This window comes from Trichomycterus rosablanca, chromosome 1 (genome assembly GCF_030014385.1).
Source record: "Trichomycterus rosablanca isolate fTriRos1 chromosome 1, fTriRos1.hap1, whole genome shotgun sequence".
NCBI classification, from domain to species: Eukaryota; Metazoa; Chordata; class Actinopteri; order Siluriformes; family Trichomycteridae; genus Trichomycterus; species Trichomycterus rosablanca.
In genome coordinates, this window is record NC_085988.1 from 51,646,360 (window position 1) to 51,673,430 (window position 27,071).

The window sequence follows — 27,071 nt, forward strand, 5'->3', positions numbered from 1 at the left end:
TTAACCCTAACCCTTTTCTACACAGAAAAGTTACATATTAGGTTGAATGTTGTTAAAAAGACTTAGGTGCTCATTTTTTGTGCAATGCACAATGTCAGTAAAAAACTCTTATTAGCTTTTGCCTAATTGACCAAAAGAAATAGTGTCTCACCAGTTCTTACTAGTTGTGTCTTATAACAGATTAATTTACCTTATCAAAAGCAAAAGTGAAACTGAAGTATCAATTTCAAAATTTTCACAAATTATTTTTATTATTTGAATGTATGTATTTTCTCTCTTTTTTTTTTTTAGCTTTGACTTAAATATTTCCTGTGAGAACTGGACTGGATGGTGATTGAGAAACAATTACTGCACAGGAACACAGAGAAGGCGATTGCAGTAAGAGAAGCTGGACTAATGAAAACCAGAACTGTCATGCAGAATCACCTTAGTACCATGAACAAGACTATTAAATGGCAGAACCATTGAAATCTTTGAAATGAGTGACAAGACACAGGTGGAACCCACCAATCACAAAATAATGATTATCTGCTTTGAAGGGGTAAACTTGTGGTCGCCCTAAAAATTCTTTCAACATAAAGAGTAAAGAAAGGTGCAAACCAGAGTGCTGAAGTCCTGCGCCTGCCACAGAAGCCAGTCCTCATTTAGAGTATAAAGAGCTTTCCCAGTTATTGCGTCCACTGGCCCTCTGGAAATCTGCTGCGTTAATGCGGACACCAGTAAAAACAAAGGTTGGCCAACTGTCTCCTGTAACAACAAATACACAAAGACATACAAAATAATTACATGTTAATTTGTTTGCAAACAAGCTAAACAAGCAATAGTAAGACAGGCAGGAAAAAGACAGATGCATAAAAAGATTAAAAAAGCATAAATAGATTGTTGGATGGATGGATGGATGGACAAGGAAAGTTAGAAGTTAGTCATATGAAAACAACATCAGGGTTATTTATTTAGATTATGAAAATTATCTTCATGCAGTTCACTCTAGCGAGATAGCCAAAAAGTCTGTATAATGGTAAGACAAATAGGGTAAGGTAAAATGTTGTTCTTGTAGGTGAATATAGTGCAAGAATGGCATTTTGCTACCTTTACTGCTGCTGAACTCCACTTCTGACCAAAAGGGGCAGCAGCTGGATATTTATACTGTTTATTTTTAGTATAAGTGAAAGGTGAAAACGTAGGTTGTCCTCTTAACCTTGGAAAATACACCATTGTTGCATGTACACAATATGGCCAAAATATTGGGACAACTGACCAAAACTTTAAAACATTTTACTGCTATAGCAGCCTAAACTAATATAGAAAGCATTTAAAGTGTACCTGTATACAACATGGATTTTATACATCTTACAAACATATGTAAAAATGGCTCTGGCTAAAACAATTGAACTTAATATATAGGGGTGTCTCCACCCATATTGTCTACTTTTTAAAAAGTGAAGTCAAACTTTTATTACTATTACTATTACAGAAGTAAATTGCAACCAATATAAAAAATAAAAAATAAATTAAATGACGCCAAATGAAGAGTATATATTTTTGACTAAGCATATTTTCAGATCATCCAAAATAAACATATTTTATTGAAATACCTAGACTGTCATTTCATGACCATGTTTATGACCAGTGTATGGAAACTTTTGACTTTCAGTGTTTATTGTCAGATATGCATTTACTATTAATATAATTATATTAATTATATGAATATATATGCCTGTACGTCCATGTGCAACTGACTAAAAGTGCTGACTGACCCTGAGAAAGCCATAGAGACAGATGGACATCCAGTTGGTGAGAAGTTTTTCCACTATTGACTCCGTACGGCGCAACAGAAGTTTAGGCTGAGCATTGTTAGGTTGATCCATCAGACTTTGCAGTAAAACCTCCATCAGCTGAGTAAGGTATGGCAGATCACTTTGTAGAGCTACAGTCAACAGAGAGGCCACTGTACACCTGAGAGTCAGAATGACAAACAGCAAAAAATCACTATTAACATGTAATCAACCAGCGGAGCAGCACTTATAAACCCTAAATCTAAACAGACCCACTACAATATTGTACTTTTTTGACTTTTTGCTAGAATTTAAAGTGAATTTTCTAAAGATTTGCAGTACTATTTGTAGGTAGGGTGGTGCATCAATGATACAGAAATATATGGTATTGGTTTCCAAGTGGCACAACAGAAAAGTGCTTGCTTTTTAAAAATTACATAAGACATCCATGGCTGGGAGCAGAAAGCAAATTTGGGTGGAAGGAATGACAATCATGTGACACTAGGAATTCTTTGGTGTCTTAAGCTTATGACAAGAGTAGTTAGGGTGAATGTTTTAATCACACTAATCTGCCCTATAACATGGAACTAAAATAAGTACTAAAATAAAGTAAGATATTTTAGACATTTCTCAATAACAATCTAGTAAGAAATGGCAAAAATGTTTTATCTGCTTTCATGTAAATTTTTTGTTAACTTGGATTTTCTGTTTTTATATGAAATATTTGTTTTGCAATTGCAAATGTGATCTTTGCATATTTACTATTGCAGATGACTATTACTGACTTAGCTGCACACTTGTGCTATCAGAAACTAGCAAAATTAAACATGCAAACCCACAAGAACTTTTAATACCCATTTATAAACATCTTATTATTCATTAACCCTTCTCTTTAGTTAAATTAAATCTGTATGCTTAATCAGTGAGCAAACAGTGCTAAAACACAAATAGAGTTAGATAAAACCACAGAGTTTAAAGGAGTGATAAAGTGTGTGTGTGTGTTTAATAACTCATTAGTTTCCTCTCTACATAACTTACTTGTCCTTAATTCCGAAGTTTTTCTGTTCTTCTAAAGTATGCACAAAACATGTGAGGAACATCTGATTCTTGATCAGTGCAGAAAATGCCTGGCATCTCTCATCCATCACTGCCTTCACTGCGTCCTATTCAGAACACACCAAATCCAACATTCCTTCTAAAATCATGAAACCTTTTCTTGTAAATGCTGTAAAACATACAGCTTGAAGAAAAAGTTTGTTAACCCTTCTGTGCTGCCGATTCTGCCTGCTAAGTATACATTATTGACATACTGTATACTGCATGCTTTAAGTGAGGGGTTCCAATAAAATAGATGAGAATGAAAATGTACGGTGTAGAGGTGGCCTGCACTATAAGAAATGCACACACAGTCTTTTCAAGAAAGATCGTTTTGTGTGAACCATGCTCCAATCAAAACAAATTTTAAAGTAGTAGTTGTAAGTACGCATAAAGCTATACAATTAATAGAATTTCTAACACAGCTAGAATTTCTAAAAACACAGACTGTCTACAAATAGGGAAAAAAAAAACAAATGAGGGTACTGCAAAAATCACAGTGATAGTATCTTAAGCAACACTAAAGCACATAAAAAAGACTAAACGACAAGCAGGGATCTTAAGAACTTGTGTATTTACTGTAAGATTTATTTATTAGGATTTTAACGTCATGTTTTACACATTTTGGTTACATTCATGTTAGAAACGGAAGTTACTAGTTACACAAGATTCATCAGTACACAAGTTTAAAGGTCAACCACAGTCATGGACAATTTTGTATCTCCAATTCACCTCACTTGCATGTCTTTGGACTGACCCACGCAGACACTGGGAGAACATGCAAACTTCACACAGAAAGGACCCGGGCGATTGAAACCAGGACCTTCTTGCTGTGAGGCGACAGTGCTACCCACTGAGCCACTGTGCTGTAAGAAAAACTGTAAGAAAAACAATGAACAAAACAGAGCTAATGGAAGGACACTCCAAAGGAAACAAGTGTCTTGTATGACAAGATTCTGTAAATAGGAAATGTAAAACCCTGTTTCTGACAGAAACACAACATGCCATTTTTAAATTTCACCAAAACAATCCATTAGCTGGATAGGCTGCTCATAACTATTAGTTTTAAGTGAGTTGATTGGTTTTGCTATGCAACAGACTAAACTCAGTAAAGATGTTCCTGCTTCATGACTAGTGTTTCAAGGTCTGGACCACTGCAACTCTAAAGCATAAAGCTGTCACTAAGAATAAAAAAATGAATGTATTATAAACAATAATACTGTAATAATACATATCCATGTTTTGAAAGAATAGTCCTTAACAAACAATCAAACGAAAAAAAATAACAAAAATATAAAATATAAAACGTATTACTAAAATACTCACTCACTTACTTATAAATAGTCCATACCTTGACTAACAAAGATAATTTAAATATTATGGCTAAGTGGTTTGATTAAATTAATAAAGTCATAACCTGGTGAAAATGTTGGATTATAGAATTTGTTTAATTTGTCTTATAAAACTGTCAAAAAACAAAGTTGTCTTTGGGTTATATTGTAATTATTGTGACAGACCTAACCAAAAAGTAGTATAAAAAAGAAAGGAGAATAAAAACAATGTTTTATATTCATTTGAGCTAAAAGGCTTTAAAGTAAATGTTTTTACCTGACCAATGTCTTTGACTATAGAACTTGCTAATGGCCCACCCTAAAGAAATATTAAAACATAATATTTTGGTTTATTTAAATAATTTAAATAATGACAAAGCACACACAAGCTTATGCATTTCACATATATGTATGATCAACAAACTAATAAAATGTCTACAAACCTCAGGAAAGAATATTTTCATAGCAAAATGTTTATAATCAAGGTAAGGTATAGCTCCAACATTTTCAACCAGATCTGACTTGTCTGTCTGCAAATCCACAAATCCTGTGTACAACAAAAATACAACAGTGTGAGTGTTACATAACAATAGAGGCCATTGAGCACAGACGTTATAAAAAATCAGTTTAAACATTCATATGCACTATAGGCTTTGTTATATAAAACTGGTATTACTAACTTATACTATATATACACACTCACCTACCACTTAATCTAATGGTTTATGTCCGTTCAACGGCCTTTTAATAAATTACATTTGCAAACTGATGTACTTGATTATAGCAAAAAGACCCTTATCAGAACCCCACTGACCAAATATTATTTAAAGTTTGTAATATTCTTAGCACTTCAGTTACACTAACATGGCAGTGATAAAGCAGTGTGTGTTGTTTTGATATTAGGGTGACAAAGCGCACATTGCAGCAGATGGCTATACACAGAAATGAGTAAATATTGCTGTTAATATCTTTAGTGACTGACCTTGTCTAATCTCATTTCTAATGTCACACTCAAGCAGTTCCAGACGTTCATTCATTTGTTCACTCATCTGCTTTTGACTCTTACGATAGATAAAAACTCCAGCTAGCCAAAAGCACACAAAAAATGCATCAGGACAAATCATCAGCTATTTACAATGATTTAATTTAAATGAAACCTAAAACTCACCAACATATCATTACTTACCAAGAGCACCAACAAGAATCAATATGATTAATGCAACCAGTGTAAACAAATATGTCATATTCTGTGGTCTGTTTAGCACCGAGGTGAAACTGCCAAACACAATCTAAAAAAGAATAAAGGTTATGTAGTTGGATGGCTACTGCATTACATTGTTTTTATTATAAAAATAGTTATCACTATTCAGAGATTATAACAATTATTGATACTTCATACTATAACAATTATTGATACTTCATACTAGGGCTGCATTAAATATTGTTTTTTGGTTATTATTAAATTAGCAACTTACAGAAAACAACAAATAAACATGTTAATGAGTCTTTTTGGCACTGTGTTCGAGTAAGGAGTCTATGCATGAGAAACTGGGCATTTTAACAATGTGTTGAAATACTTTTATTAAGGCTTTATAACCCTAACCCCAACCATAACTGTAAAATTAAGTTGGTCACAAAATGAAGATTATGCTTAGAGGATAACTACTAATAAGCTGGCACTGGATAGTGTAAACGTCCATATTTTATGAAAAGATGGCTAGAGAAACCTGGTCTGAAGTATGCTGCCACATTTACCACATTTATGTAAAATCTTTTTCATACATTTTAATTTTTATGTGTTTCTATTGTTTTATGGTGACCAGTAAAGCATTTAAAAGCAGGACATAATGTACACTTTTTAGTCAAGGTGCCATCAACCAGTCAGCATTTCTAAAATAGTGATTCACATGAAATTCATAATTTATGTAATTGGCCTTAATATATGTCTCATTGAGGGTACTCACAAACAAACCCTTCGGGGTATATACTAAGCCACTAAGCAAAAAGAAATAGTCTTATGGCAAAATCTATTTGTTCTTACCAGGTTTTAATTTACTTTTTCTAGATGCTTTTCCATTGGACCTGGCATCTAGTTCACTTAACCACATGCTTAGCAGGCAAAATACTTCACAGTAGAAAGCTTTTACAATATCTCTTTTACATCCACTTACAATATCAGTGTTGTGTTAAAGGAACCATGCCCATACTAGATAAAAAATGCTACATTTCGAAGAATGTCTGATGCTGACAACATGAAGTTTATTAAGTGGTGCTTGGGTGGCTGAGCAATCTAATAATCTAGGCCACCATATTTCACACTGGTACTCACACACCAGTGGACTGAAAAGCTGGCACATTTGTGACAACCGGTTTCTATTCTTTTTCTGTCCACTTTGTTAGCATTAGGCTTCCTTTTGTTTTTAGATTAGTTGGCCAAAAGTTATTTTTTATTTGATTAATTATTATTTAATATTTGTAAATATCTTTAGCATTGTTCTGCCTTGGTTAAGCATCCTGCACACTGGGTTTGTCTTTTAGTATCTATTATTTACAATTATTTGTAATTATTTGTAAATATTTTTCAGAGTTTTCCTGACTTTTTATTTTTATTATTATTGCTATACATTGTACTTTTTATTGTCTATCTTTTGTACTGAGTGCTGTACTATCCCTTCGCTGCTGCAACAATATGAATTTCCCCACTGTGGGACTAATAAAGGATTATCTTATCTTATCTTAGTATGTCATAACACTTAATGCTAAAGCAAAAGCAGTTTGATAAGACATACCTTAAGTGAGTCGATCTCAACTTCACTTTCATTTACTGAAATTGTACAGATAATTGCACTGGACTTAGCCTCTTTTATTACACAACGAAATGACTTTTTGCCCTTTTGTGATCCCCACACTTCTAGGTCATCTTCAGTCATTTTCAACTTGTCTTCCTTTTTCTATAGAAGTGGAAATGGAAGAGGAAAAAAAGAAGATTTTTAAAATAAATATATTGATATCTCAAATTTAACCACAATGATGTCTGGGCTGATTCTGAAGTACAGGTCCAGCTATAAGCACTGCATTCTTTCAACCAGATGTGCCAATATTGTTATAAAAACAATAGCCAATTCAATATATTATTGAATATATCTACAACACATTACATTCACTATGTTTGATTTAGAAGCATTTAAATGATAAATTAAGAATTTGCAGCAGGATAAATGTAATGGTGATGATGATCATTTATTTTTGGTATACATTACATGGACAGATGTATATAAACACCACAACACCATTTACAGTCAGATTTTTTGTTTTTCCTAAAGGCTGTGTTCATGATTGTTTAGTTTTTTTCACACCAAATTCAGCACATTATTATTGTATGGGCCTTAAATTGGGCACACTCAATGTAACACAAAATTTCATCACAAAACAGTGATGCTCAGATACAAAAAACTTGAAAGCCACAAAAGAAGGCATAATATTAATATTAAAGTATTTTTTTTAATAAAAACACCATACTTTGTCATTCCTAAATAGTTTTTTCTTACAAAAGTAGCAATTACACAAGACACTAAATAACTAATAATAATACATTGTATCATCTTAAATCAGCTATCTCAAATCAAACAACCATATTGTATCTGTGATTTAAAGTGAGGTCCACTGCTCTATAATGTCATTATATGGCATTGGGATTCCCCAAAACTATTAAAAGTAGCTCTAGACCATTATTTATCTTCAACTTACTGTACTGTTGGTAATGGTGCATTTGCTCTATGCTCCCATTTTTCTAATAGAAATATTTCTGGCATATTGTGCCATACAAAGCTATGTCATTAACATAGATGTGGCTAAAGTTTTATTATAAAATATGTTGGAATACCTTTGATCATGTTGTGTATTAAACCAATAATTAAACACATTTATTTTCAATTATTTTCAACACAATAAGGCAGGTTTAACACACCAGGCCTTATTTCATAATCATTATTTATTTGTTAATTCATCCTCGTTCTTGATCCTTGATCCTAAACCACCCTAAAGCACTAAACTCAAAGCTAAACACACTGGACAGTAAACACTGGACAGAAAGCCACTTTTGTAGTTACTCAAACTACAAGTCGGTGTGCAGGACTGATCAACAGTTACCGGAAACGTTTAGTTGCAGTTATTGCTGCAAAGGGGGGTCACACCAGCTACTGAAAGCAAAGGTTCACATACTTTTGCCACTCACAAATATGTAATATTGGATCGTTTTCCTCAATAAATAAATGACCAAGTATAATATTTTTGTCTCATTTGTTTAACTGGGTTCTCTTTATCTACTTTTAGGACGTGTGAAAATCTGATGATGTCTTAGGTTATATTTATGCAGAAATATAGAAAATTCTAAAGGATTCACAAACTTTCAAGCACAACTGTAGTATCTAAAGGACACCCACATGGAAGGGGGGTGAACATATAAACCTTTTTACAGACAGTGACCAGGACAAGAGCTGAACCAATGTCCCCAGGACCCTGGAGCTGTGGAAAACTTGCCCACACCACATGCTACACCAAAGTACTACCCATTTTTGTAATTTCACCATGGAATGAAGTGCTACAAATTAATCAGAATAATTGCATACTTTGCTGTTATAACTATCTATGTTCTGGAACTTTACAAGAAATTAAGCCTTACCTGTATGTTGACTTGCACAATGTTGCCTACTTTAGAGGTGTCGAAGCTGATGAATTCTGGGTCTGGGTGGTAGGAAAGATTAACAGCACAGACTACTGGTGTTGAGTTTGCCACTTGGAATAAAATATTAAATGGCCCAGCATCTCTGAATTCTTTTTGTTCATGAGTGTGGAACCAAAATGGCTGAAAGAGAGTCAAAAATAATGCAGGCTGTATTAACATGAATAATGAATGTATGTTATGTTCATTGTGCTAAGTAAACAAAATGTATTTTTATACAATGTGTTGCATTTGTTTATCAGTTTGTTTTTGAATGTTTTTTGTTTTGCATTGTTTTTCATATTGCATTGGCCCAAAATGTATGTATCCAGTTCCCAGTTGCACTACCTTTCACAAGGCATTTACATATCTTCAAAGCCAGTTCTACATTTAAAGAACCAGTTCATGCTTCTGTAGTTTTTTTATATGGGACTTGTATCTGTACCTATGTACATCATTATGGCTCTGCTTACAAGATTTAAACTGTCTTACCTGACCACTTCTTTGTGTACACTGCAATGTGTGTGTAGTATATACAATATACAATTATATTTTATTTCTTTTTTTAATAAATTAATATTGAACCTTTTGTATGTATCCCTAGACATGTCAGTTTTCAGCCGTAAATGCATGTTTAAAGTATTCTGTCCCATCCTATGTATGCACACTTTCATACCTTGTATGTCTTGTTTAGGGTGATTGCTTTAGAAGATGGATGAATAATAACTGCATCCACAAACTCTAGATTGGTTCCCAACACAAAGATCTTTCTTTGGCCACTAAAAGAAAATGTTACACATCAATTCAGGCACAGAATTCTTAGGGGTTCTTAGCTACTTTAAAATAATTATTTTAATCTAAAATAGATACATTAAGTGAAAACAAAATGCTGATTTCAATTCCACTTAACTGGCAGATGTGTTTCTTAAGCATTAGTTAACATATGGAAGGAGAAGTGAAACTACTGTTTAACATAAAGTTTGCAGGAAGTGACTTTCTCAATCTCCAAACCTGCCACATAATAGTGGCAACACAAGAAACTTGCCTCATGACCTATTTTCTTTCTCTGTGGTAAGTGCTTCAGTGTGCTGCTACATAAGAAATGTAACCCAAATTGCTTGTCTTCAAAAGGTAATTTGGAGTCCAAGCCAACTGTAAAAGTTTAATAAAATAGCTTCTACAAAAAAATCTAAAAAACACTTCTAAATTAGGGTTGTATGCATATCGGCAGCTTTATTACCTTAAATAAATGAAATATGTTTCACTTTGTCTGAAATCTACATAATATTATTAATCCCCATGGTTTGGAAATAGGATTTCCAATGAGCTCATGGTCAGGTTGCAAAGTGACAATCAATTTCAAGAACTGGCCATTCACTAGCTGCCTAATATATCTCATCCTTTGACAGACACCACTGCAATAAGATAATCAATGTTATTCACTTCACTTGTCAAGAGTATTAATGCTATAGCTGATAGTTATACACTGATTATGATCTGGCTTTTTTACTAAGAATGTTAAGATGTTTTAGTCTGTGCTCTACCTGGACCAGGTGACATTAGGATTCAAATCATTACAGGTGGGCAGCGATCTAAATGTAATGGTGGCATTGCTATGACAACGTCCACCCACTGTCACTAAACACACGTTTACAGTTTCTTTATTTCCGTTTGGAATATGGAACGTCAGAGTGTCATTGGAGCGCTGTAACACTGGAACCCTGGTATAAAAAACACAGAATACACAAAAAATGATTTACACCTCTAAACTATTTAATTAAACACACGCACACACACATTCAGTAACACTTACTCCTTACTGCAGTTTGTGAAGGTCTGGATGCGAATTCTTTCAACCAGTTCCAGATTTTCTCCTTCTATTTTTGCATTGTTTTTGCCAAGAAAGGAGACTTCATTAGGCTTCAAGGAGAGTATCTTGGGCTAATAAAGACAATAAATGTTACAGTCCTTTTATATCTTAAAATAGTTTTATCATGTTACACAGTTATTGTATATAACCGGCCAATAGCTCCATGATTATTGGCACTCTCAGCAAAGATGGTTAAGAATATATCTGAGGATAATTGAGCTGGCTGTGTGCTCAAAAAGGGTCTAAGAAAGGAAAGGCTAAATGGGTTATAACCTTCCTGCCACTGCAACAGTGACTACTATGGTCTGGTCTGAGAAGTGATAAAATACAGAAATAGGGGCATGGTTCTCTCGTGTTACATGCTAAGGCTATGTTACACATATGCAAGTCACCCATGAAATGGGCACTGGTGCACTCCCATACCATGTCAAATGTTTTTTTTGCACCTTTCACTGATAACAGTCTAGATGGTCCTTTTCATCTTTGGCAAAGACAACTTGACATCCATTTTTCTCGAAAACAAGGGAAACCGGGGACAACAGCAAATGTTTCCACTAACTTTTAGACAATCTGAAGTTTGGGTCCAAAGAAGTCTGAAGCATTTCTGCACAGAATTGATGTATGGCTTTTCCTGATGCAGCGGTAAACTGTGTTAATTTTCTGAAATACTCTGAGCCCATTTTGTCAGTTAAAAAAAGTTTTAAGAGAATTAACTAATCACAGTTTCTTTTTTTTCTTTTTTTTGGTTGTACAAAATGTCTTAACTTTTTCTTTAAATGCGTTTTGTACTTTGGCCACATGACAACATTGAAGGCAGTGTTATAACAGGACTTGTGAAAGGGCTCAAAAGACAAAGAAGACCAAGAATAAGCTGGACTGGCATTATCAGGGGCTAGTCTGCTACAGGTGACACAAGACAGAGAAGACTGGAGAAAGCTGACCCATCTGTGCAGCCGGCCATTGCAATGCAACAATGGTGTAGTGACATGTAGTGACAAATGTTTAAAAACTGCTGTGTTAAAGCTAAATAACAAAACATGATGGTAAAACTATTAGATGTGTCAAAGTTAATTTATTACATTTAAATTGCCTGAAACCTGATAAATAGAAAGTCATTTCATTTTACACTTCCTTGTAATAATAGTTATTCAGACATTGCTAAATATTAGCACTTACCATGTACGTGCTCTCAAGAAGTGTTTCCTCACATATGTTCTGCATAGGTAAGAAAATCGGTCATTGCATAACACAAATCGATATTAATTGTCCCTTGAAATTTGTTTAAATCACTAAAAACACACTAAAATGTGATTATGGATTGCTTTGGCTATTAAGTTATCCTGTTAAATTATGAAAACAAATATTATTTGAGAAAAGTGTACTATACCCTCTGTTCTGTAACATCAGCTATGTATAAGAACCACCTTGTAGAGCACCAACCTAAATTTATCATTTTGTTCTTTTTTTCAGTTTTTGACCTAACATTATTTAATGATGTTTTGGTCACCTAGCCTAAAATCAATGCTTTAGTTTAGTGTTCTAAATATTTGAGGTCAAGTAGTGCCCTAATCTAACCAATCTGATCTAACCAAAATCTCCAAGAACCACTAAGCATTTCCTCTGTAATTCCCATTAAAGAAGAAGTCATTCTTAAAGAAAACATAAACATGGATGAAATATGCAAATTGTTATATGTTCTCTATTTTAACCTGATACAATAGACCTTTTGGTGCAATATAAATCACCTCTGTCAGCTTTTGTGACAATTAAAAGTAACCTTAAAAAACAAGTTTCAGTTTTCACACATTTGACATCCCCTTTACAAATATAAATCTTACTTCTATTAGCAGTTGCTCAGACACTTAAAAAGTACTCTCTCTCTCTCTCTCTCTCTTTAAATCTAATCTAAGTTTATCCAAATCTAATATAGGATCTAAACATTGTCTGGACCACAGTGGTTTTAATAAACCTAAATATGTGCCATGCCTAACCAGCATGCTCTATGTACCTGTGATGCATCAAAATAGTTTCCAATTGTGCACTAAACCACCGCTGGGATCCAAATTTAAATGTCAGCTGGGCCCAACAGTGGCAGCCTGGCACTGGTGGGGCTTGAACCTGTAACCTTCTGATTACTAGTCCAGTACCTCAACTGCTAGGCTACAACTGCCCTACAACAACTGCAACTTCTGCTGTCTGGTGAAGGCTCTTGCACTACCACTGATTATCTGGAGAGCTTAGTGTGCAGCTCTTTCTGAGACCCCATTGCAGGCAGGTGAAAAAATTTGGCCGGCGACTATGTGCATATTGGATAGGGTGTGTGATAGTCACGGTACTACTCAGCCAGCACGGAGAGTGATGCTAGCTGCATGACACAAGGTTTAAATTTCACCAAATTTACATTGGGTAATGTGTTTCTTTTAGATTTTGGGTATCATTTAGACATCATATTGTTTTGTTGGTGCACTGACATCAATTATTTATCTTAACTTAGTGTTATGCAAATGTTCTTGTGCAAGTGTGCATGTGTCTTGTTTTTGCCATTTCCCATCTGTGTTTTTCATAGTGATTTAGGTCTGTGTGTTTAGTATGTGTGTAGTATAGTCTCTGTTTAGTGGTGTTCAGCTTGAGCAATATCTCCTCTGTTAAAAGAGCATCCCTTTTAAGATATAACAAAATACACAACATTGTTGTGAAAAAAAAGAAAGATTGTTGAAAGAAAGAATGTGTATTAATATAGTAAGCAATCTATGCTGGCACACAACATTGCAAGAACAACCTAATACTTTCAAATACGTATTGTAGCTTAATAAACATGATATGGCTTTATGAAAGTAGTAAACTTTAGATAGTAACCGTTATGTGATTATAAGGATTGAAAAGATAACACAATATTGCTACAGGAAAGAAAAAACTTTCACAACATTTTCACTTGATTTAATTCAGTCTTACCTGCTTGTGAATGTTTGGTGCAAATACAGCAGACCAGGAGCATGTCTGATTACTGGGGAACCACTGACACCCAGCTGAAACACAGGCTGCACACCTACATATAAAATACACAGAGCTGAACAAGACATATGGCTAAAAAATGAATAAACTGAGGTCTGCAGCAGTATAGGTGAAAATACGAATCAGCTAATTGGATACATTTATCTATGCTCACAATAATTAAAAAGATTTTTCCATCACATTTCTTCCACGAAGTTGATAGTTCACCACTTCTCTTCCATGCTTTAATATTGCATTGAACAGTTTTTAACCCAATAATTTTAGCATTCTTCTTAGTTGCTATATTTGCTTAATGCCGGCTAAAGCTGATGTTTTTAAGTGAATGTATTTACTTAAACCTTCATTTAGGGGACAGGCAGGAACAGTAGTTATTGGTTACACATGATTCATCAGGTCAAGTCCTTAATGTCAAACACAGTCATGGACAATTTAGTATCTCCAATTCACCCTAATTGCATGTCTTTTGTCTGTGGGAGGAAACTGGAGCTCCTAAGGGAAACCCACATAGACACAGGGAGAACATGTAAACTCCATACAGAAAGGACCCGGACCGCCCCACTTAGGGATTGAACCCAGGACTTTCTTGCTGTAAGGAGACAGTGCTACCCACTGAGCCACGGTGCCACCCATACTTACTGTACTTTCAGTACTTACTGTAGCAAGCTAAGTACTGAAAAAGCTCCCATACTTACTGTACTTTCAGTACTTACTGTAGCAAGGTAAGTACTGAAAATGCTGACAATATTTGTTAATTAGATTTTTTTTGTTTTAATAGCAGTATTTTAGGAATTAAATATTGTAAAATTACATAAGGTACATTATGTCATAAGGTATCTCCTTACCTCGAATAATTTGATGCTATATTTATGTTTGGGCAGTTTCTCAGTGTCAGGGTCTCTGTAAGTGTCTGCTCTCCAGTACAAACTTTCACTCTGACTGCATTTTCTAGATATGCAAAAGACACTTTCACATGATCAGTAATAGAGAAAATAATCATTTATAGAAAGGTACAGAGAAAATCATTTTAAATAAAAATAAATAACTTTCAGCTTAACAAAAAATAAACATATTGATATTATAAAAGTAACTTTGCTATTTTTAAAAGAACACTTTTATACCATAAATCATAAAAATACTTAATCTAAATAAGTAAAAAAAAAAACTAAAAGAGCATGTTGTTTTTGCTCAGAAATGTTTACAAAAGTCATTAATACATTGATTAAATCAAGTCAAGTCAGGCAAGTCATTGTTTTGAATGTCATGACATGAGAACTAGACAGTGTGGGTTTACAGTGTCACTACGGCACAGCTGGTGGGGCTGAAGAGCATGTGTTCTGGGGCCCTGTAGTTGATTTAAAAAAACCTAGTCTATAGATACTGACACCATAACACATACTACCAGCCTGCTAGCTTGCATGCTAATAATGCTAGACAACAAAAAATTTATTTTATTAGTCTTAAACTGGTAAATATGTATAGATGCTGATCACTAACATCAGTACAATAGTAGCAGGCAGGCTGACTGTAACTTACTAAAGCAATAAGCCACGAGACGACGCGAAGCGGAGTGCCTAAAACGTCTTTCCCCGTGATAAAATCATAGCAGTAACGCACGGTCTCGAGTGGCTTATAGCTTTTATAAAACGGCGGTCAACATAAAATATAATAAAATACAACAATGTTCAATAAATAAATGTTTTTATTTACAAAAACACTTACAAAAAGCATTCTTCCGCGAAATCACGTAGTCCGTTAACAGTGTTGCTAGGCAACATGAGGGCGAACATAACATTCACTTTTTCTTTTCAGTGGCGTATTAATATGGAATGATGTGAGGTGGTCATAGGTGTGCGTTTATCGGGGATTTTACAACGGCTTCGAACGCGGCTCAGCCAATCAGATTTTAGGACCGGAACTATCCGTTTTAAGTGAAATATCCAGTGGATGCAGCATCCACATCCAATGTATTCATTGTGCCTTAGAAGAATACTCTCTTAAACTGTTCCAGTTTGTTAGTGTGATAAAAATAAAGGAAGTTCCTTCATAAGAACTGAAAAAATACTGACCATCAAGGAACAGTTGTTTGCTGGAGAAACTGCAGTTGCAATTGGGGAAGTCTGCAGTTGCATTACACAGGATGTTACTTCCAGTCTCAAATGTGCATGTTAAGGAAGGTCTTTGTGTGCTGTTTATGTTAAGCTGGAGATTCAGATTAACCTGAGAGAGGATAATAATCAGTTAAGTGGTCACTAAAATATAGACCAAGTATCAAATTTGTTTTAATGCACTATGTGACTAGCTTATAATGTAGGCTACATCTTTTAGCCAAGGTAACATTATTAGTTAGCTAGTCAAACATAATAGTAACATAATATAACATTTTCTTTGCTAACTCTTTGCTAATATCATCTAAAATATACAGTGGTTTTATGGTAATATTCAACTTTGTGTTAGTATAGTTAAACATTGATAGACAATTACCAGAGCTAAACATGCAGTGATTTTTCTCATCTTTAATGTTAGGTTATACTGTATAACTCTTTGCTTTATACCTGTTCAGAGTCCACAGCCACTTGAAAAGAGAGCAGCTCTTTCTGTTTGAAATGATTAGGAATGGACAGCCAAGAAGAGTCTGGACACTTATTTTGGATAGAGCAACTGTAGGTGCAAAATGAGAAAAGGAATCAGTGGATGCTGTGTGATTACATGGCAGACCTGGTAACCATTAAGAACTCATGCACTGATCTGAAAAGAAAGTTCTACAAGACACCTGTGGCAGTACTCTTTACAGGGTATATGGAAGTCAAATGTAATACTAAGACTAGTCATTTAAAAGGGTAATTTTAAAGCAGCTTTTAAGATTATACAGTGGGGTCAAAAAGTATTTAGTCAGCCACTGATTGTGCAAGTTCTCCTACTTAGAAAGATGAGAGAGGTCTGTAATTTTCATCATAGGTACACTTCAACTATGAGAGACAAAATGAGAAAAAAAAAATCCAGGAAATCACATTGTAGGATTTTTAAAGAATTTATTTGTAAATTATGGTGGAAAATAAGTATTTGGTCAATAACAAACAAGCAAGATTTCTGGCTCTCACAGACCTGTAACTTCTTCTTTAAGAAGCTCTTCTGTCCTACACTCGTTACCTGTATTAATGGCACCTGTTTGACCTCGTTATCTGTATAAAAGACACCTGTCCACAGCCTCAAACAGTCAGACTCCAAACTCAACCATGGACAAGACCAAAGAGCTATCGAAGGACACCAGGAAGAAAATTGTAGACCTGCACCAGGCTGGGAAGAGTGAATCTACAATAGGCAAGCAGGTTGGTGTGAATAAATAAACTGTGGGAGCAATTGTAAGAAAATGGAAGACATACAAGACCATTGAGGGTCAAGATCTCATCCCGTGGGGTCAAAATGATCATGAGAACGGTGAGCAAAAATCCCAGAACTACACGGAGGGACCTGATGAATGACCTGCAGAGAGCTGGGACCAAAGTAACAAAGGCTACCATCAGTAACACACTACGCCGAGAGGGACTCAAATCCTGCTGTGCCAGGCGTGTCCCCCTGCTTAAGCCAGTACATGTCCAGGCCCGTCTGCCAGAGAGCATATGGATGATCCAGAAGAGGACTGGGAGAATATCATGTGGTCAGATGAAACCAAAATGGAACTTTTTGGTAAAAACTCAACTCGTCGTGTTTGGAGGAAGAAGAAGAACCCAAGAACACCATAGCTACTGTGAAGCATGGGGGTGGAAACATCATGCTTTGGGGCTGTTCTTCTGCAAAGGGGACAGGACGACTGATCCGTGTTAAGGGAAGAATAAACGGGGCCATGTATCATGAGATTTTAAGCCAAAACCTCCTTCCATCAGTGAGAGCATTGAAGATGGAATGTGGCTGGGTCTTCCAGCATGACAATGATCCCAAACACACTGCTCGGGCCACGAAGGAGTGGCTCCGTAAAAAGCATTTCAAGGTCCTGGAGTGGCCTAGCCAGTCTCCAGACCTCAACCCCATAGAAAATTTGTGGAGTCCGTGTTGCCCAGCGACAGCCCCAAAACATCACTGCTCTAGAGGAGATCTGCATGGAGGAATGGGCCAAAATACCAGCTACAGTGTGTGCAAACCTGGTGAAGACTTACAGGAAACGTTTGACCTCTGTCACTGCCAACAAAGGTTATGTTACAAAGTATTGAGTTGAACTTTTGTTATTGACCAAATACTTATTTTCCACCATAATTTACAAATAAATTCTTTAAAAATCCTACAATGTGATTTCCTGGATTTTTTTTTTCTCATTTTGTCTCTCATAGTTGAAGTGTACCTATGATGAAAATTACAGACCTCTCTCATCTTTCTAAGTAGGAGAACCTGCACAATCAGTGGCTGACTAAATACTTTTTGGCCCCACTGTATAGTGGTGATTAAGATGTACAAAGCTTATTATTGGAAAAGCTGGAATCGTTTGTACAATTTAACAAAAAGAGTTTAGCCACAGCCCAGATAACATCACAACACTTCTGCATGATATTGATTGATTATGGCTTAAAAATTATGGTTTTTGTGTTACAGAGTTTAATATCATAGTATCATGGTGGTTTCTCACGCAATGCCGTCTGAGGGCTCAAAAGTCACACACACTTAACATTGGTTTTGCACATTTAACAATGTCGTTGTAGGGCCTTGACCTACACAGAAATTTCTTTAAATTCCCTAATTTTTTTCACAATATTATTTACAATTCCCATTTAAAAAAATGCATTAACAAGAAGAATAAAAGATCATTACTAAGCAAAATCTTGTCCTCTGTTAAACTAGACTATTCAACGGTTTGCCATGCTGTTTTTTTGGGGAATTAATGACATACCAGTTGTTCTTAACTGTCAATCACCTGCATCTCATCTCTTCACTCTTGTTCTACGAACTTGGTTGTCACAGAATTGTGGGTTGAGCCTTAATGACAACCAGTTTGCATTCTTTTTCTCGTTTCTATACCAATTTTCCCTGTGCACTTTGGTTACATCTGCTGTTTTCTCTACACTGGCTCTATTTTTACACTGGCTAGTGGGTGATCCTAAGCAACCATGCTCCTCCCTCAGTATTCTTTCACAGCTTATAAAATCCACTGGCACCTCAACCACACAGTTGGAGTTGCTGCTGCAGCACCAAAGGAATGGTAGCTTATCTGCCCTAGCCTCAACCACAGACACAGCCAATTGTCTCCTGTGCAGGAGGTTGGCACTGCCAAAAACTAAAAACATGATTGGTGTTAGAATGCTACTGTATTAAACTAATGCATTACCCAGCACAAGTAAAGCTCATTGTGCATTTTGTTAATGTTTTTTTCTGACATTCTCACAGTACACAAAGAGGCAACTATCATTGTAAAACCATGACCATAAACACCTAAAAGGCAACGATTAACTGATTTCATGAAGTGACATATGTGTGTAAATGAGAATGCAACATTACAACAGCTAAGTGATTTACCTGTTTAATTTCACACACCAGCCACAGAACGGGTCCTCACTGGCAATGCAATCTCTCAAATTGCTTTTTGTAGCACACTGAGTCACTGCCACCCTTCTTGCCTTAAAGGAACACACAAAATGTATGCAGTATAAATTATGTAAACAAGTATAATGTCAGAGTTACACAGGTGTAATTGTCTCAGATCCATTATAAATATGTATTTTTACTGTCAGCTCTAGAATGATGGACACACCTGGTAAAATTGGTAAAAATGGTCATAAGACAAAGCTAAGCTTAGATAAAATGAATCTACTCTAAAAAATGTAAAGTAGAGTAAGTTTTAATACAATAAATTGTTTAAAATAAACCCATTTAACTCTTACAAATTTCTGACAAACAAAATGTAAAAAAATATATTTTTGGGGTTTTTTTTTTATGTCATTTCATTTTCATCAATTGTTTTATGTCTCCAGCTTCACCAGAAAACGGAACAAATCAGTCCATTCACCAATCCATTGTAGGCTTTGGCCACCCAAACGTTTTCCAAAAATGTTTGAATTTAGAATTGAAATTAGCAGAACACATGTAGCAGGCTTCTACAGTGTGTGTTGAAAGGCTGAGAACACTAGTAAATTGTTTTTTTTTTGGCATATAAAACATTAGGACCACCTGCCTAATATGCTGTAAAAACAACACTGATCTAGGGGACATGTATTCAACAAGATGTCTAAAGGAGTAAAAGGATATCTCGCCAGTACATTAACAGCAGGTTCTTCAGCTTCTGTAAGTTACTGGCTGGATCGTGCTACAGTGCATTCTGGTGTCAATGAACGTGTGCCCAACCATCCACATGACTGTTCCACATTGGAGGCACAAGTGGCTCTTCGTAACAGAGACCATAGCCTTCAGGTTATCTGGCTCAAATGAGTCTTGGCTGCCCAACCACCTCCTGGTGGCTCCTTCCTGACCCACTGTTGGAGGGTACTCACTAAGGTTGCTTGTAATCGCCTTGCTGATTTTGAGACACTTCAACTCAGTTGGCCATAACAATTTATCAAAGTCCCTTATCAAAGTCACTCACGTCTTCATGCTGCCCATATCTGCAACATTCAATGCATGTAACCTCTCTTCTAGGACGATTTCGTCGTGCTGGTTCAGAACAAGGCTAATTCTGAAGCAGACTGTATATTTAGTGTACATATTTTCATTACTTCTACACAACTTCATAGGATTCTAAGACTCACTCGATTTTGCAAAGCAATGTAGATGTATTCATGGTTCCCCGGTTTAAAGTACATTCTTGGAAACACCACCATGTCATCATTGGATTTGTACAGCACTGTTGCACAGTCAGTTCTATAAGCCCCATCAAGCACAAGCTGTAATACAAACATAATGGATATCTGTTAAGTATTGTTTTTTTTACATTACTAAGTAAAAACGACAAACTCTGCAGTAGGTTCTGCTTTACTATTATACTACTGGTTCCTAATAGGGCTGGCACCAATCCGATACTGGTATCGGTCCGATATTGGCCCAACTCACTGGATCGGATATTGGAAAAAAAAAACATGTAATCCGATCCGATGTATTATTACTGCTTAGTTGTTTGAGAGGAGGAATGAAGGTATCGGATAATTCGCAGAACTTTCGCAGATAATCAGCAGATAATTTGCAGTATTGGTATCGGACATAAAAAAGTGGTATAGAGCCAGCCCTAGTTCCTAATGAAGACCTTATTTAAGAAAATTTCAGTTACAATAGTCACTTAAAATCATGTCAAACATGAGCAGACAGCATTAGAAAAAGGAATGGGAAAGCTCAATGCTACCAAAATTCATTGTTTTATTTACCTCCTGAATAAAATGCAAGAAAGGGACATACAATTCTTGTGTAGTCCACAGTACTAGAACTAATAATGCAATTACTGAAATCACAAAATCCTGTAATAACTGTGATATACAGGGGTTGGACAATGAAACTGAAACACCTGTCATTTTAGTGTGGGAGGTTTCATGGCTAAATTGGACCAGTCTGGTGGCCAATCTTCATTAATTGCACATTGCACCAGTAAGAGCAGAGTGTGAAGGTTCAATTAGCAGGGTAAGAGCACAGTTTTGCTCAAAATATTGCAATGCACACAACATTATGGGTGACATACCAGAGTTCAAAAGAGAACAAATTGTTGGTGCACGTCTTGCTGGCGCATCTGTGACCAAGACAGCAAGTCTTTGTGATGTATCAAGAGCCACGGTATCCAGGGTAATGTCAGCATACCACCAAGAAGGACAAACCACATCCAACAGGATTAACTGTGGACGCAAGAGGAAGCTGTCTGAAAGGGATGTTCGGGTGCTAACCCGGATTGTATCCAAAAAACATCAAACCACGGCTGCCCAAATCACGGCAGAATTAAATGTGCACCTCAACTCTCCTGTTTCCACCAGAACTGTCCGTTGGGAGCTCCACAGGGTCAATATACACGGCCGGGCTGCTATAGCCAAACCTTTGGTCACTCGTGCCAATGCCAAACGTCGGTTTCAATGGTGCAAGGAGCGCAAATCTTGGGCTGTGGACAATGTGAAACATGTATTGTTCTCTGATGAGTCCACCTTTACTGTTTTCCCCACATCCGGGAAAGTTACGGTGTGGAGAAGCCCCAAAGAAGCATACCACCCAGACTGTTGCATGCCCAGAGTGAAGCATGGGGGTGGATCAGTGATGGTTTGGGCTGCCATATCATGGCATTCCCTTGGCCCAATACTTGTGCTAGATGGGCGCGTCACTGCCAAGGACTACCGAACCATTCTGGAGGACCATGTGCATCCAATGGCGGTGCCGTGTATCAGGATGACAATGCACCAATACACACAGCAAGACTGGTGAAAGATTGGTTTGATGAACATGAAAGTGAAGTTGAACATCTCCCATGGCCTGCACAGTCACCAGATCTAAATATTATTGAGCCACTTTGGGGTGTTTTGGAGAAGCGAGTCAGGAAACGTTTTCCTCCACCAGCATCACGTAGTGACCTGGCCACTATCCTGCAAGAAGAATGGCTTAAAATCCCTCTGACCACTGTGCAGGACTTGTATATGTCATTTCCAAGACGAATTGACGCTGTATTGGCCGCAAAAGGAGGCCCTACACCATACTAATAAATTATTGTGGTCTAAAACCAGGTGTTTCAGTTATTTTGTCCAACCCCTGTATATTTATAGAGATATTTTTTGTCAATGAGGATGTTAAGACGTTTAAAGGAGGAACAGAAAATAAAAGCAAAAAACAAACTTTCATCAGCTGGCCATTTGCAGTTCCAATGTAGAGCACAGTCCAGGATTCTTTCTTTTCTGCTGCTACAGCTGTCATTGAATTGTGCTTGAATACCACAGCATGTTCAGATATAGTTTGTTCATTCTGTAGAAACAAGGTAAAGTGATGATTAGAAGAGGTTTATAACTTTATTCATTATCTAAACAGAGTGCCATAAGCAAAAACCATTTATATCTTATTCAATATCAGTGTCAGTATACTACAATAACAGCTTGAAGCTACACCGATCAGTCATAACAATAAAACCACCTCCTGGTTTCTACACTTACTGTCCATTTTATCAGCTCCACTTACCAGTGATAGCTCAGTGGTTAAGAAACTGAACTAGTAATCAGAAGGTTGCCGGTTTAAGCCCCACCACTACCAAGTTGCTACTGTTGGACCCAGGCCCTTAACCCTCAATTGCTCAAAATTGTGTTCAGTCATAATTGTAAATCGCTTTGGATAAAGTTGTCTGCTTAATGCCGAAAATGTAATGAAATGTAATGTAATATAGAAGCACTTTTTAGTTCTACAATTACTAACTGTAGTCCATCTATTTCTCTACATACCTTTTTAACCTGCTTTCACCCTGTTCTTTAATGGTCAGGACCCCCACAGGACCACCACAGAGCAGGTATTATTTAGGTGGTGGATCATTCTCAGCACTGCAGTTACACTGACATGGTGGTGATGAGTTAGTGTGGGTTGTGCTGGTATGAGTTTTTTTAAATACTGTGTCCACTGTCTACTCTATTAGACACTCCTACCTAGTTGGTACAACTTGTAGATGTAAAGTTAGAGACGATCGCTCATCTATTGCTGCTGTCTGAGTTGGTCATCTTCTAGACCTTCATCAGTGGTCACAGAACGCTGCCCACGGGGCGCTGTTGGCTGGATATTTGTGGTTGGTGGACTATTCTCAGTCTAGCAGTGACAGTGAGGTGTTTGAAAACTCCATCAGCATTGCTGTCTCTGATCCACTCATACCAGCACAACACATACTAACTCATCACCTCCATGTCAGTGTCACTGCAGTGCTGAGAATGATCCACCACCCAAATAATATCTACTCTGTGCTGGTCCTGTGGGGGTCCTGACCATTGAAGAACAGCATGAAAGGGGGCTAACAAAGCATGCAGAGAAACAGATGGACGACAGTCAGTAATTGTAGAACTATAAAGTGCTTCTATATGGTAAGTGGAGCTGACAAAATAGACAGTGAGTGTAGAAACAAGGAGGTGATTTTAATGTTATGGCTGATCAGTGTATGAATTAGAGAATTAAACTTTATTTTAAGAAAGCTGTTAAAATGTTTCCAACCTTGGTACATGGTGGATGACATGTAAACTCTGCAGGAATCCCTCCTAGACTGATGTTACTGATGTTGTAAATAGCCAAAGCAGTGTTTTCTGGGTTCTGTGCTTCTTGTGCAGTGAATATTCCCGTCCACACAAGAGAAGAATCAGATGAAATAAGTGCTGAAGACACCAGATGTGCGCGATGTTTGTCCTGACAGCATCTCAATGTTGCGCCCTTCGTAGATTTAATCATATGTGATTTTTTGACGTCGTTGTTCATTCTAAGGAGAACTGCTCTTAAGTTTGAACTGGACTTAACGTTGCCAAAAAGGTAGGAGTAATGAGAGGTCTGGAAACCATCTACCCATTTAACAACTGCATTTTTCGCAACGGTGATGCTGGCCCCGTCTGACGCATCATTCCGGGAAAATATTTCACCTGGTTGAGAGTGGAGAGTGTTGCGTAAAAATACACCAACATCGTTTGTACAGTTTTTGTATTTCTCTGGCTCTTCTGTGACCTTGGTTTTGGCAGTCAGCATGTATGTTTCCTTTGTTGCTTTATTAAACTCCACTAGAAACGCAACAGATGATTCATGCTTAAACGGTCCAACGGAAATGTTCTCTCTGTAGATAGTCTGGCTTATATCACTGATATTAAGAACCTCGCAGTATCCACAGTCTGAAGTTCCGCACACAATCAGAGTTTGGTTCGATTCGAAAGGCAATAAGAGATTCAGTGAGTTCGGAAATGAATGGTTTGATATTTCTATGCGCTTTTCCTCAGATAAATCAAATCCTATCTGGTAGAGTTGAAAGTCGGTGGAAACGTAAATCTTCTCATTTCCAACAGCAAAGTGTCTGATTTCAGCATCAAAGTTGTACTCGATCCCAAAAATAGCATGTTTTAAGATCATAAGTATTCCAAAAATAGCAGTTATCATTGTGCATGCTAAAGTGGTACCTGCATCTTCCAGAGTTTGGATGTTTTTGCTTTACTTGATGAATCTTGTTTGAGCAAGAGGGAGTGACTGATGACTTCCGTGTCATGTTTGCAACACATCACATCCTCACCATCAGAAGAATGCGAATGAAGTTTGTAGATATATCGTGTGGGTAAGCAACATATATATACAGTATATATCTATATATATATATATACGTATATATATATATATATATATATATATATATATATATATATATATATATATAGATAGATATATAGATAGATAGATAGATAGATAGATAGATAGATAGATAGATAGATAGATAGACAGTATATAGATATATAGGCCTTCAGACAAACCAGTCATATATATAGGCCTACTTCCAGTGCAAATATTCATCTCAAGTTAAAAATTTTTTTGACGTTATGTTTTTATAAACATGAACAAAGATTTGTTTATAATGATAAAGGCAACTGAGTTACTCACTATTAAATGCAAATTCGAAAGGTTATCTTATGCAAATTGCTCCTGTTTTCATTAAATTAAAAGGTTTCTATGAGTTGGTAAGATTTTATTATGGTGAGGATAATGAAGCTGGAAATGAGGAAGGTTCATGGAACTACAACACGCTTTTAGATCAATTATAAGAAATGTAAGAGAGAAACAAGAAGTTACTGGAAAGTCCATGACAGTCAGCACTATCCTCTGGTCCTCAAGTAGTTGTTGCAGAGGTTTGAGGTTTCAGATTTGCAATGGAAATCACTGAAATTAATTAAATTCAATAAAAAAAAAGTTTTAGAAGATGTGTGGGTGACCCAGAGCAACAGAGGTCCTGGGTTTGAGCCTCATCTTGCGGTCATTGTCTATGAGAAGTTTTGCATTTTTTGTACTACTCCTGATTTCTCTCTTCTCTCAAAAACATACAGAAGGACAATTCTACATTGCACTTTGTGAGCATGTCAGTGAGTGTGTGTTGCATGCCCTGTATTGGATTGGCACCCTGTCCCAGGTGTATTCGTGCCACCCGGTGTTTCCAGATGGCACCAAATAACAAATCAAATTGAAATACATGTAAATTTGTATTTTGTATTATGTTTATTCTTTTTAAGTTTTTTAGGACAAAATAACACAGTATGATTCTCATAGTGAACACATTTTTGTTTGAAAGAAACATTTACTGTGTTCAATTAGACACAGATATGTGTAACAAATGTAACAAAATGTGTTAGAGATGTGAATCTTTTAGGAAAACACAGTTTGTAGTATTTGTAACACATTTGTTACAAATTAGTTATTTGTTTTGTGTAATTTTTACTCTCAATATACAGTTATAGGCATTTTAAGCATTATCTCATCAACTGTGTGTATTTGGCAACAAAATACTGAAAGTGCAACTTATTAATGCCCAAATAACAGTGAAAGCAGTGCCTAGAAAGACTGCTCTATTCATGATGAAACTGTTGAGTTGAACTTTACATATTCAAAAATCACCTTAAGATCTTGCTTACTTTGTAAGTACTACTTTTTATTACTTACATACATTTCCACAATTCAACAAACCTTAGATGATATCAACTTACATAGTTTGCAGATCTGTGAAAGAAACACTTTTATAACCACAAATTATATTGTCGTATATACATATGCACTAATACAGTACTTCAGCGATTTAGAAGAAGATATACAAGATATACTTTATTTGTCATATATACATATACAGTTGTACAGTACAATGAAATTCAAGACTAAGGTACAATGCAAGTAACACTGTTCTAGAATGTTAGCAATTAGCAGTTTAACTGGTGTCAGGTAAGGTAATCAAGACTGAGAAAGAAGCATCCACCAAAGGCTTACTCTTTGCAAACAAGGATGGGTCATGTCACTTTGTGCCAAACTTTTTGAGAAAATTGTCAGTGCAAAAAAATATAGGCCTTTCACCATCTACAGTTCATAAAATGAAAAGATTCACAGTGTCAGGAAGAAATCTTGTTGCATAAAGGCCAAGGGCAGAAACTACTGCTAAATGTTTGTGACATTGAGCGTGTTGCTAGCATCAATTTCTATATTGTTTATATTTATAAAAACAAATGTCGGCTGCATGATAAAGAGAAGAATCAGACAGCAGCAACCAAGGCAGTTAAGCAGCAAAAGTCTTGTATCAAGCATGAATGTGCTCAAATTTGTATAATCATTTGCCAAAAATTAATATCCCCAGTTCCCAAATG

General features: G+C 36.2%; 1 protein-coding gene across 1 annotated transcript in view; it reads right to left on the bottom strand.

Moving 5' to 3' along the window:
- LOC134322362 (plexin-C1-like) overlaps positions 1 to 24,840 on the bottom strand; it is a 42,786-nt gene extending 17,946 nt beyond the window's left edge. The window contains exons 1-21 of the mRNA XM_063004057.1: positions 23,920 to 24,840; positions 22,576 to 22,701; positions 20,529 to 20,663; positions 19,303 to 19,403; positions 16,356 to 16,461; positions 15,870 to 16,020; positions 14,646 to 14,748; positions 13,744 to 13,837; positions 11,968 to 12,006; positions 10,735 to 10,862; positions 10,466 to 10,642; positions 9,598 to 9,700; positions 8,883 to 9,065; positions 6,991 to 7,152; positions 5,388 to 5,490; positions 5,184 to 5,285; positions 4,645 to 4,748; positions 4,479 to 4,520; positions 2,814 to 2,938; positions 1,758 to 1,956; positions 601 to 747 (exon numbers count right to left, since the gene is read on the bottom strand). Of these exons, the coding sequence (XP_062860127.1) occupies positions 601 to 747; positions 1,758 to 1,956; positions 2,814 to 2,938; positions 4,479 to 4,520; positions 4,645 to 4,748; positions 5,184 to 5,285; positions 5,388 to 5,490; positions 6,991 to 7,152; positions 8,883 to 9,065; positions 9,598 to 9,700; positions 10,466 to 10,642; positions 10,735 to 10,862; positions 11,968 to 12,006; positions 13,744 to 13,837; positions 14,646 to 14,748; positions 15,870 to 16,020; positions 16,356 to 16,461; positions 19,303 to 19,403; positions 20,529 to 20,663; positions 22,576 to 22,701; positions 23,920 to 24,840 (3,351 nt within the window). The remainder of the gene's footprint in view (positions 1 to 600; positions 748 to 1,757; positions 1,957 to 2,813; positions 2,939 to 4,478; positions 4,521 to 4,644; positions 4,749 to 5,183; positions 5,286 to 5,387; positions 5,491 to 6,990; positions 7,153 to 8,882; positions 9,066 to 9,597; positions 9,701 to 10,465; positions 10,643 to 10,734; positions 10,863 to 11,967; positions 12,007 to 13,743; positions 13,838 to 14,645; positions 14,749 to 15,869; positions 16,021 to 16,355; positions 16,462 to 19,302; positions 19,404 to 20,528; positions 20,664 to 22,575; positions 22,702 to 23,919) is intronic.
- Positions 24,841 to 27,071: the final 2,231 nt, after the last annotated feature.